The sequence below is a fragment of the Tribolium castaneum genome, chromosome 9, assembly GCF_031307605.1.
Source record: "Tribolium castaneum strain GA2 chromosome 9, icTriCast1.1, whole genome shotgun sequence".
In the NCBI taxonomy this organism is placed as follows: Eukaryota; Metazoa; Arthropoda; class Insecta; order Coleoptera; family Tenebrionidae; genus Tribolium; species Tribolium castaneum.
The window spans coordinates 2,916,235-2,927,694 of NC_087402.1; the positions used below are offsets into that span (position 1 = coordinate 2,916,235).

The window sequence follows — 11,460 nt, forward strand, 5'->3', positions numbered from 1 at the left end:
TTTAATTTTGCATTTTGAAAATTTACATTAGACGTTATTTTTTCATTAAAGTGATAAGTGCAAATTAGATTAGAATAGGGCGAGATGCACTTTACAATAAATAAGTCCAAGTACGAGACCATTTTATTAATAAATAGGTGTTAGTGGCTATTGGCTCCATTGACAAATGTTGGCGATCCTGCTTCCGACCTTTCCGAAGTTGACAAGTTCTTTCCAACATGGTGGGTATTTCATTTGCTGCAAATTTTTTCATTTTTCTGACTTAATCTCAATCATCTTTTGTAATAATTACTTTTCGTTAAATTGAAAAGTTATTTTGAACAATTCCCTATTAACTAACATGCGTATTTATTTCGATTTGTTGCAATTACAAGTGTTTACAACTTCGTTGTGGTTATGTTCCAGTCGACCCATAAGAAGAAGACTAGGAAGTTGAGGGGCCACGTGAGCCACGGACACGGCCGCATTGGTAAATAAACCCTCCTCTTTTTAGCAGTCTTTGTTATTTTATGATGATACAAGAACGGGCGGTATGAATAAATTTTGATTAATGTTCTCGACTGATCTTCGTTTTGAAATAGTTATTTTAATTAGTTTTGGTCGGAAGTTAAAAAAGTATATTACAGGTAAGCACCGTAAGCATCCTGGAGGTCGCGGTAATGCCGGTGGTATGCACCACCACAGGATTAATTTTGACAAGTACCATCCAGGCTACTTTGGAAAGGTTAGTGGAAGTTGTTTTTTTTTGGGTAAAGTACTTAAATAATTTTATTTCAGTTGGGTATGAGGAATTACCATTTGAGGCGTAACAGCAAATGGTCTCCCTCAATCAATTTGGATAAGTTGTGGACTCTCGTTAGTGAGCAAACACGATTGAAATATAAAGACCACCCTGAGGGAAAAGCCCCAGTTATTGACATTGTCAAAGCTGTAAGTTTTTTTTAATAATTGTTTGCAGATATGCTTTAATGATGAAATGCTGAACGGGCGGTCTGATTAGAATGCTGATGGTTCACTTACTGACTGTTGGCTTGTGATCTAAAGATTTTTTTTGTATTTGTAGAAATTATTTGGTTCTTGTTTTTGTTTCAGGGTTATTACAAATTGTTAGGTAAAGGGCGCCTTCCTAAACAACCCGTCATCGTTAAAGCTAAATTCTTCTCCAAATCCGCTGAAGAAAAAATCAAAGCTGTTGGAGGAGCGTGCGTTTTATCGGCTTAATTTGTAAAAATAAACACATTTTATAAGTTTTTCTTGTTTTTATTCACATCCTTATTTTGACACTATCAGTGAAGATGTTTTTTGGAATCGAAGATCTTTTAATCGAAGTAGATGGTAATTTTTGCACTTTAAAAAACTCAGTCGGCCACTCTTACAATCGTCTGTTACCTTTATCCAGGGCATAAAATAAAAAAAAATGCATTGTATTATGCTAAACTATCAGAAAATTCGCCTGAACAAATCGTTTTGCTCTAAAACTTTTAGTTTTGGAATTACGATGGTCGATGACCAAAGCCAGTATTTTTTGTATTGATTCATATTCTCAAATTTCCAGTTCTACCAAGCTATGTGGAATAAATACCTATGACCAAAAATATTAAATAATTATAACACAGCTTATAATTATTAACTTTGTGTAGTTTTGTTAAAAGCACGATGTAGTTAAAAGAAAATTGTGAGTCTAGTGAATTTTTGAGTAATTTAGTTCAAGAAAACTTTAAAAATTTGACATCTGACAGAAAGCGTACTATGCTAGCGTCATTTGCGTAAATGGTCGTTTATTTTCATTCCAATTTGACTTGTTTGGTGATTTGTGCCACTGCAGTTTGAATGTGAGGGTAATTTGTGATGTGTGTGTGCGTTTTAAATAAAATGCTGGAGGAAACGACCATACGTGAAATATTAAACAAGACGCAACACACCACTAGTGGTCATCAAGCACATATCATACGGTTAACGGAGCTGTATAAAAATGTAAGTTTTAAAATTTGAATTTGGATTTTGGGTTCTGCATCAAGTTTCTTCCACTTTTAGTTACAATTACGTTGGTTCAACATAGGTTAGTTTGCAGGGTTGTGGGGGTGTGTGTTTGGTTCTAACAATGAACGGACGCTTCCGTATCAATTTTAATAAAACTTTCTCATCACAGAGACTAAAATTACACTTCAACACTTCCTTTTGTGCTTCTTTTCTTCTGCAAAGGTTTTAGGCCTCGAAAATTCAAATCCTTAGCGGCGCCAATAGGAGAGTGGTAGCGCTAGGCGCCACCTGTCGGCTGCTATTTCAAATGAATTTTTTGAATTTTTTTTTATAAAAAAGGGGCATTTTTTACGCATACTGTTAGGTTGGCAACTCTCACGTGGGCGACACGGGAGTTGGAGGGGGGTTTTTTGGCAGAGTGAGTTAGTTAGGTTATGTCGCAGAAGGGGCCTGGACGCACCCTCAATGCTCCGGGATATTAGTCAATAAACAGTTATAAGGTTGAATGGTCTATTTACAACTAACCTAACATGGTGTCAGTGTTTTAAAATCCGAATCCCGCTCGTGTTACAAATTGTGAGTGTAAAAACCACCACAACTATCACGATGGATGCACTTCAGGCACAAGTGGCCGAGTTGGAGCAAAAATATGCGGATCTCATGGCACAAGCACAGGCCCGGGTTCAGGCGAGTGACACACCGTCAAAGCAGGCTCCAACGAGTAGCATCGTCTTCAGCAACTCCATTCCGATTCCGGAGAAATTTTCATTCGAAAAAGAAGATTGGCAAGTGTGGATTACACATTATGAACGTTTTAGAACAGCAACAAAACTAGACAAAAGCACACAAGCAGAGCAAATTAATAGTTTATTGTTGCATATGGGGGCGAAAGTTACAAAGTTTATGGAGGCTAAGCAGAAACAGGAAACCGATTTTCCTAGTTACAAAGCGCTGAAAGAATTCTTTGATAACGAGTTCAAAGACACTCCTAATACAATCTACGCACGAGCTAAGTTTAACAGACGTGACCAAAGGGAAGGTGAGGACGCCCAAACGTACATCGCTGACGTCATAAGCTTGGCCAAAACATGCAATTACAGAGATTTGGAGGAGGAACTCATAAGAGATCGATTAGTTGTTGGAATTCGTGATGAAAAATTGTCGGAAAATCTACAAATGAATGACAAATTGACACTTAAAACAGCAATTGACAAAATAACTCAAGTGGAGAGGATTAGAACCGAAAACAGAGAACTAAGAGTGAGAGAGGAAACGGTAAACAGAGTAGCTAGAGACAAAGCCAAGAAATTTAACCATAAATCCGTGAAATATGAAGGAAAACAGCGCAGGAGCAAAGATGGAAAGCAACAAAGTGAACATAAATTTAAAGGTTGTATAAGGTGTGGAAATTCGAACACACACAACAGGATGGAATGCCCAGCCAATGGACAAACGTGCCATAAATGTAACTTTAAAGGCCATTTTGCATCCAGATGTAAAACAAAGAACGTAAACGCAGTGGAATCTGAAACCTCAATATCAGATGATACTGATGATAGCTATGATTCGAGCTATGATTGTAGGGAGATTATCAATATTAATCGAGTAAAGTTGGACAAACCTTGGGAAGCGGTAGCGGAAATTTTTAATACAAACATTGTATTCAAAATAGATACCGGAGCCGATGAAACCATAATATCTAGCAAAGAATTCAAAGATAAACTTCAGGGGAAAGTAAAGTTACAAAGAACAAAAACAACACTGTTGGGACCCGGAAAAGGAAACCAGAGAAAATTGGAAATAAAGGGAGAGATAGTAGTTCCTCTTAAATGGGAAAATAAGATAGAAAATGTTAGATGTTTCGTCGTTGATACACCAGATAACTTACTGGGAAGACCAGCCTTACAAAAACTAGACATGATCAAATGGACTGGCAAAGAACTCGTTGCGAGTGACAGTGTTATTAGACATGTAACTAGCAGAAAAGCTGATGAAAAATTCCAACATAAGATGATGGTGAAATATCCAGAGGTGTTCAAAGGCTTGGGAACTCTTAAGAATTTTGAGTACACAATTGAAGTAAAATCAGACGCACAACCTTGGACCTTAAACACGCCTAGAAGAATTCCACTCCCCATGATGGATGTAGTAAAAAAGGAGCTGGACAAGATGATTCGCGAAGACGTTATAGAAGCCATTAATGAACCTACTGAGTGGTGTGCACCTATGGTTATTGCAGCGAAAAAGAACGGAAAAATTCGCGTGTGTTCAGACTACACCGAGCTAAACAAGTGCGTTAATCGCGAACTGTACCAATTACCGTCGGTCGATGAGACAATTTCGAAACTGAAAGACGCGAAGTGGTTTACCAAGTTAGACTTTTCCAGTGGCTTTTGGCAGCTTAAACTTTCACCGCAATCGCGCAAATATACCTGTTTTCTCACACCATTTGGCAGGTATGTCTACAAACGCATTCCATTTGGGATCACCTCAGCACCAGAAGTTTTCCAAAAAACCATCAGCGGCGTAATCGGCAAATTAAAAATGGAACACGTCCATGTTCATGCTGATGACATCCTCATCACAGGCCGCAACGAAGCTGACCATGACACAAACGTGAACAAAGTGTTAACACTCTTATCGGATCACGGCTTGACTTTAAACAAATCCAAATGTGAATTTAAAACGAACAAGACCTTATATTTAGGATACTTAATATCCGAAAATGGTGTTCAAGCCGATCCCAAAAGCGTTGAAGCCATTAATAATTATCCCGCGCCATCGTCGGTAACCGAAGTTAGAACTTTCCTCGGCATGGTTAACTATGTCTCAAAATTTATCGTTAATACTTCGAAAAAAACCCAATCATTACGTGAACTACTGCACAAGGATAAACAGTTTGTATGGACAGATAAACATCAAGCGGATTTTGAAAAACTTAAAAGTGAAATCGCATCATCGCGCGTGTTAGCCAAGTTTAGCACGGACAAAAAATCGCGAGTGTCGGCAGACGCATCGTCTTTTGGTTTAGGTGCCGTTTTAGAACAGTTACAAAGTGACGGAAATTGGAAACCTACTTATTTTTGTTCGCGTACCCTCGAACCATGCGAGCAAGCCTATGCTCAAATTGAAAAGGAAGCTCTCGCCATTACATGGGCGTGTGAAAGACTCGAAAATTTCTTACTGGGCGCTCATTTTGAAATTCATACCGACCATAAACCGTTAACAGTAATTTTGGCCACCAAAGAGCTCAACAAACTATCCAACAGGCTACAAAGATTTCGCATGCGGTTATTGAAATTTAACTATACTATAGAATACGTTCCAGGTAAAACGTTTTTCGTTCCCGATGCATTATCCAGAGCACCAATCCAAGGCAGAATTCGACACCAAGACCCACTTCTAGAAGACATTCAAAATCTCTACATCAATTTCGTGATGCGTGAGGTCGTTACAGAAATTTGTTCAACGGAAGAAATCAAGTCTTACCAAAACAAGGACCCAACGTACAGCAAACTCAAAGAATACGTCAAAAATGGTTGGCCACAGAAACACAAAAGCGACCCGTTAGTCAGTAAATTCTTCTCTCATCAACAAGACTTAAGCATCGCTCATGACATTGTTTGCTACAAAGACCGAGTCGTCATTCCTGGTCCTCTTCAGAAGAAGTGCCTCTATGTGCTCCATGACGGACACTTCGGTATTAATAAATGTTTGGACCGGGCCAAAGCTACTGTGTGGTGGCCAGGTATCACAAGAGAGCTTAAAGAAGTCGTCGGGAAATGTGAAATTTGCATCAAACTACGCAGACCAACGGTAGATCCCATGTTACCATCCGAAGTTCCATCTAGACCGTGGCAAACAATTGGTGCCGACCTCGCAGAATATCATGAGTCAACTTACTTAGTGGTACAGGACTATTATTCCAAGTATCCTGAAATCAGAAAACTTCGCACCACCAAAGCCAAAGTTGTTATCGAGACCTTCAAAGAAATGTTTGCTAGACATGGTATACCCGAAGTTGTCCGCTCCGACAATGGCAAACAATTTGATTGTCACGAATACAGAACTTTCAGCAGAAAATATGGATTTAAGTTAATTACCAGTAGTCCCCATTACCAACAGTCAAATGGACAAGCCGAAAGTGCTGTGAAGCTGCTCAAAACGATATTGAGGAAAAATGAAGATCCATATCTTGCACTTCTTACCTACCGCAATACACCTACTAAATGTGGATTGTCACCTGCCCAACTGCTCTTTGGCAGAAACCTTCGAGACAGACTGCCAAGGTTACCTTCAGGGTTAAAACCTGCAACTATCGACCATGACACTGTCAGACAAACGTTAATCAACAATCAAGCAGAACAGAAGTCCAACTACGACAAACGACACCGAGTAACAAAAGAAGAGAAAAATTTAAAAGAAGGTGATCGCGTATGGATCATAAATATGCAAAAGGAGGGAGAAGTACAACGCAGATGTGAAGAACCAAGGTCATATTTGATCGAGACTGACGGCGGTTGCGTCAGACGAAATCGAAGACATCTTCAGCCCTTACCAGACAGAAATAATGAACCCGAACATGACCCAGAACAACCAGACGAATCAGAGGAACCAAAGAAAAGACCAATCAGAAGACCCAAAAGATACCAAGATTATTATTGTTATTGAAATATGTATATTTTGATACCTCAGGTAGTTAGTTTCATATTTAGCTTAGTTTTGTATTTAAAAGGGGGGATGTTAGGTTGGCAACTCTCACGTGGGCGACACGGGAGTTGGAGGGGGGTTTTTTGGCAGAGTGAGTTAGTTAGGTTATGTCGCAGAAGGGGCCTGGACGCACCCTCAATGCTCCGGGATATTAGTCAATAAACAGTTATAAGGTTGAATGGTCTATTTACAACTAACCTAACACATACTTTCAAGGGGGATGGGTGTACCTAAAGTAAAATTTTACTTTACAATAAATATGATAAGTTCAAGGGGGTGTAATTTATGGGAAAACTAAAAGCTTCATCAAAAAATTTTTTTGTAGACGCCCCACGAGTTTGTTCCTCTATTTTTGAAATGGCTGCAATTTACCATTCAGAGACCTTCAAACATCTTCGTTACACGAGTCTTGACTTTTCTGTCTGGCTTTTGCGCCGAAATTACCAAAATTGAAACAAAAGAGAGCGGAACTAATCACTTCTTAACCACGATAATGAGCCAAGTACTTAAGTGCAGTTGTTTGGACGATTACAATTTAAGATACAACTCTTGCTACTTTATTTCAAGAGTCCTGCAGGATATTGGCGGAGATGTCCAACTAGAAGTGGAACTGATTGATGAAATTCAGGACGCGTTACTTGAACGGATGCAGGTATTGCTGCTTTTTTGTGGTATTTTTTCCTAATTACGGTTTTTAGGAAAACAATGTACTCATTCGTTTATCAACAATGTCAGCTTTGATCAGGCTGCAAGACCCTGGAAACCCCGAATGTCCCGTAGTTGAAGCCTTTTCGGATGCTTTATGCAGTGGCAGTGTAAACGTGCGGAAAGAAGCAGTCACTCATATCGCACCAACTCGGCAGACTGTAGACAAATTAAAAGATAGAGTTAGAGATGTCGATCCACATGTGCGCCAAACTGCCTTCCGCCGATGTGGCGAGATAGGGGCGCCCTATTTTCGAATCGTGGATAGACACATGATTTTAACGTGCGGATTTAAAGAAACACATCCAACTGTGAAAAATGTGTTTCATAATTCTTTGTTACCAAAATGGTTAAATGACTATAACAGTAACTATGTGCGGTTTATTGGCGCTTTAAAACTCACTGCGGACGAAGAAGATGTGAATAACCTGATTGATTTGAGCAAAAAATTGATGGAGGAATTTTACAAGTAATGCCAACTAATGTTGTTTGTTTGTTCATGACTGGTGTGTTCTAGTAAACATTCGATTCACGATCTTTTGGCACAGTTGCCAATCAATGCAGATAAACTGATTAACACTGAAGACCTATCAAATGAAGTCACTCTCTACTGGAATATTTTAGTTGAGCTTTTGCGCGACTCTAAAAATATGGATGAACACCTGGAGAGTATCATCCCAAACTTATCTCCCTTTTGTGACTACATTGGAAGGTATAAATATTGTTTTCCCAGTCAATACTTGAAAGAAAATTTTTTAACAGAGTAATTTCTACAAAATCTGCTGAGCAAACGGACGAATGGAAAAACCTGGAGTACCAGTTTGACCTGTTAAATTTGTTCGAGATTGCGGAAAATTACGATTACTCCGATGAGGTGGGCAATCATCGAGTTAATTTTGTTTCTATTTTTTTGCTGTTAGGTCGGCAGACGCACGATGCACTCGCTCACAAACAAACTGTTACAAAGCCACAGATTTACGCCAAAATTAACGAAAAAACTGGTTTCGCTCGCGCACAAGTGCAGCAGCAACGTTGAGTTTTTCATAAATGATATGTGCCAAGTCATTTCTGAAATAAGAGAACCGTTAACCGAACAACCTTTGTCGCAGGACCAACAGAGGGAACATGCATTTCAAGTAAGCGTCATTAAATTAATGACTTGAATAATTTTCTTTAAAAGGCCGCGAGATTGAGGGTGCGAATCAACATCTTGCATGAAGAACAGAACGAAGCAATTGAGAAACGTGACTATGAAAAGGCCCAATTTCTCGAGAACGAGTTAACCAAGTGCAAGAACCAATTGGAAGAGATGCAGAATCAAATTAATGTCGAAAAAGCTCGAGTTGTTAAGTCAGATCCGGACACGTTGTGTCGCTGTTTGGATATTCTGGCGAGCGTTCTTTCATTGGATGCAGTAACTAAACTGACGCCGTCATTGGTTGCGTGTAAGGAGAATTTTTTGGAACCGTTGATTAAAAACCCAAATCCGGACATACATTGGCGGATTATCAAGTGTTTGGGGCTGTTTTCGTTCGTCGATAAGCAAACGGCTGATGTGTACGCTAAAATTGTTTCTATTCCTGTAAGTAGCTCAATTTATTAAATATTGAAATGTTTTAGAAATAAATACATTATTTTTACGTTATCTTTTCTCTTTAATTAAATATTAAAATTCCGTAATACTGTTTAGAGAGGAAAAGAAATGATTACGTTTGAAAAGTTACGAAAAAATATTTGATTTTAGATCGCTACTTATCGTTCGGTTGAAATACGTAACATTGCTGCACTGGTTCAGTCAATGATGGCAACAACCGATTTAGTGACCAAGTACGGTATCGAAATTATAAGTGGTGAAGACTTGTCAGATTCTGCGTCAACTTCTGATCAAGATTCCCAAAAACGAAAGCTTTATTTAGCCGACAACGACAAGCAAGTATCTTGCAAAATCGACAAAATAACACTTCCATATCTTCTTGAAATATTTTTGGACTTTTTGGATGATGAGGTTTGTAATTTTTGTCGTAAAACTTCTCATGTAATAAAGTTTCCGTAGAGTGATGAAATTCGGTACCAAGCCGTTCAATTATTAGCGATTCTGGTTCAAAGATTTCCGTTAACTCCAAATGTGCTTTCTAGGATTTTGCTTAAGTGGTTTAATCCATTAACGGGTATTTTACTTTTTTGTTTAGGTTTTTTGTGAAAATAATTCTTAATTTTTAGGGAAATTCGATAGTCGTTTGCAAATTGCTTTGAGCTGGATAATTAACGAGCTGAATGGGAACAAACAGTTTGATGAAATTGTGAAAGAGTCAATTGTGCCGACACTAACCACCATAATTAAGGCACCAAGGACTAGTCCTTTGGTGGACATTGATACCGATAACGTTATAAAGTTTTTCGCCGAAATAATGAACACCACTGTGTCGAAAAGCATTCGTAAAAATTTAGCGATAGATGTGTGCATAAAAATAGCGGAAAACCGGAAAGACCGCATCGTTCCACTTCTTATAAAGTTGTTGAATCTTTTAGAACTGAGTCAAGAGGAGGATTTGGAAGAAGTTATACAACGAACTGAAGCTCTTTTAGAGGTACTTTTAGAATTTCAATTTTGATTTAATTAATTTTTATGTTCAGGCCCTGGAAGATAAAGTATTACAGAGGCTTCTAAGAAAATTTATTGATAAATACCAAAAATTGAACAATGAGAATAATAACGGAAATGAAATACAAGAACCAAACGCTTCACGTAAGTACATCTTTTACGGATCGAGACCTGGAGTTGTACTTGGCGTTTTATTTAAGGAGAAATTTCACCCACTAGTGAAGACAACAATCCAGAAGTGTCCCGAATTACAAGACAAAAAAAGCGTGTCAGCAAAGAGTGTAGGGTTCTTTTAGAAAAGTTAAATTTGTCAACTCCAGCTAATGAAACAACTCTCCACACAATTTATGAGGCGAGTATGGAGGTAAGTTTTTTTCAAATAAAGTTCCGACGACCAAAATATGCAATAAACCACTTTATGTACTTTTAAATTTACCTTTGTAGATGGAGGTGGACAACTCTTTAAACATTGAAACTCCGACAACATCTTCAAAAAGTTCGAGTGGCCGAAGCAGTACTCTAGTGGTTTCTGCAACGTCCGAGTCCGAGTACGTTGTTTTTGTATGTTTTTTTTTTTGTAGTTAATTATTTGAATTTTAGTGATCGTGAAGTCGTCCGAAGGCAGTCAACGAGACGTAGAAAAAGGAGAAAAATATAAATGATTTTGTACATACATATTTTCTAGTTGATTAAGTTTTGCAGTTTCAAGCTGTAAAGAACATTGGAGTACTCTGTCGTCTTAACCTTCAGCTTTACTTTACTCCAAGTCAGATTAAAAAAAAGATGAGAGGGTATAAGTAATTTTGTATATTTATATTTACTCCTATTACGAGTGTACATGTTTTCTAGAATAATTATTAAATTTATTACCAACGTATTTAATTGTGCACTTTCAAGATGTACGGAACACCCGAATATCCTATCGTATCAACTTTCCGCTTCATCTTCCTTCGTATTAATTTATGTTTATGTTCTTGCCACCTCTTTTCCTTTCTCAGATTGTCCACAATTGCCTCGGTTTTCGGTATTTTGAAATTAAGGTATTGTTTTATTTTACTCCAAATATTGGCTTCGTTTCGTTCCAGTAGCCAATAATACGGAACTAAAAGACATTCGGTTTGGGTAATCGACACAATCTGTCTGTTTTTTAATTCTTCACCGATGTTGAAGCAAGACAAACGATTCAATGTACAAATCTGAAAAAAAAATCTGAATTTTTTCACACTAAACAATCCAGTGTTGTACGTCAACAAAACGCGCTTTTTTCGGTAAATTGAGAAATTCGATGACTCTGCAAGACCCTTCCGTTATGAAAAAAACGTAACTTTTCTGATCACGTGTTCCACCAAGAATCACATACTCGGGTGGGAAACACTTCAAGTGAGAAATCTCGCAAAGTTGTGTGATTGTTTCATGGCTCCATTGTTCAAAATACGAGAAAAACGCGATTCTTTTTCGAATGG

At 38.1% G+C, this 11,460-nt stretch overlaps 2 protein-coding genes and 1 long non-coding RNA gene across 3 annotated transcripts; 2 read left to right on the top strand and 1 right to left on the bottom strand.

The window, feature by feature from the left end:
* Positions 1-129: 129 nt before the first annotated feature.
* RpL27A (Ribosomal protein L27A) lies at positions 130-1,250 on the top strand. The gene is made up of 5 exons (XM_968497.5): positions 130-221; positions 406-469; positions 627-724; positions 778-930; positions 1,093-1,250. Exons 1-5 carry the CDS (start codon positions 219-221, stop codon positions 1,219-1,221), a joined length of 447 nt encoding a protein of 148 aa, XP_973590.1. The 5' UTR covers positions 130-218; the 3' UTR covers positions 1,222-1,250.
* On the bottom strand, positions 1,118-1,730 carry LOC135267178 (uncharacterized). The gene is made up of 2 exons (XR_010335531.1): positions 1,632-1,730; positions 1,118-1,582 (listed from the first exon to the last, which is right to left on the bottom strand). It is a non-coding gene; the product is annotated as an uncharacterized LOC135267178 (long non-coding RNA).
* LOC662437 (condensin complex subunit 3) lies at positions 1,720-10,874 on the top strand. The gene is made up of 14 exons (XM_008193621.3): positions 1,720-1,974; positions 7,016-7,342; positions 7,389-7,864; positions 7,913-8,107; positions 8,158-8,269; positions 8,316-8,531; positions 8,576-8,977; positions 9,140-9,400; positions 9,449-9,563; positions 9,616-9,983; positions 10,030-10,141; positions 10,198-10,361; positions 10,442-10,545; positions 10,598-10,874. Exons 1-14 carry the CDS (start codon positions 1,849-1,851, stop codon positions 10,653-10,655), a joined length of 3,036 nt encoding a protein of 1,011 aa, XP_008191843.1. The 5' UTR covers positions 1,720-1,848; the 3' UTR covers positions 10,656-10,874.
* The last annotated feature ends 586 nt before the right edge of the window (positions 10,875-11,460 follow it).

What these genes read in the sequence shown, in the direction of transcription:
- RpL27A (XM_968497.5), top strand. An exon ending in CCACGGACACGGCCGCATTG is followed by an intron (nt 470 to 626) that starts GTAAATAAACCC and finishes AGTATATTACAG; the next exon opens with GTAAGCACCGTAAGCATCCT. An exon ending in ATCCAGGCTACTTTGGAAAG is followed by an intron (nt 725 to 777) that starts GTTAGTGGAAGT and finishes ATTTTATTTCAG; the next exon opens with TTGGGTATGAGGAATTACCA.
- LOC662437 (XM_008193621.3), top strand. Translation starts at nt 1,849, where the DNA reads ATGTGTGTGTGCGTTTTAAATAAAATGCTGGAGGAAACGACCATACGT. An exon ending in CTAAAATTGTTTCTATTCCT is followed by an intron (nt 8,978 to 9,139) that starts GTAAGTAGCTCA and finishes ATTTGATTTTAG; the next exon opens with ATCGCTACTTATCGTTCGGT. An exon ending in GTGGTTTAATCCATTAACGG is followed by an intron (nt 9,564 to 9,615) that starts GTATTTTACTTT and finishes CTTAATTTTTAG; the next exon opens with GGAAATTCGATAGTCGTTTG.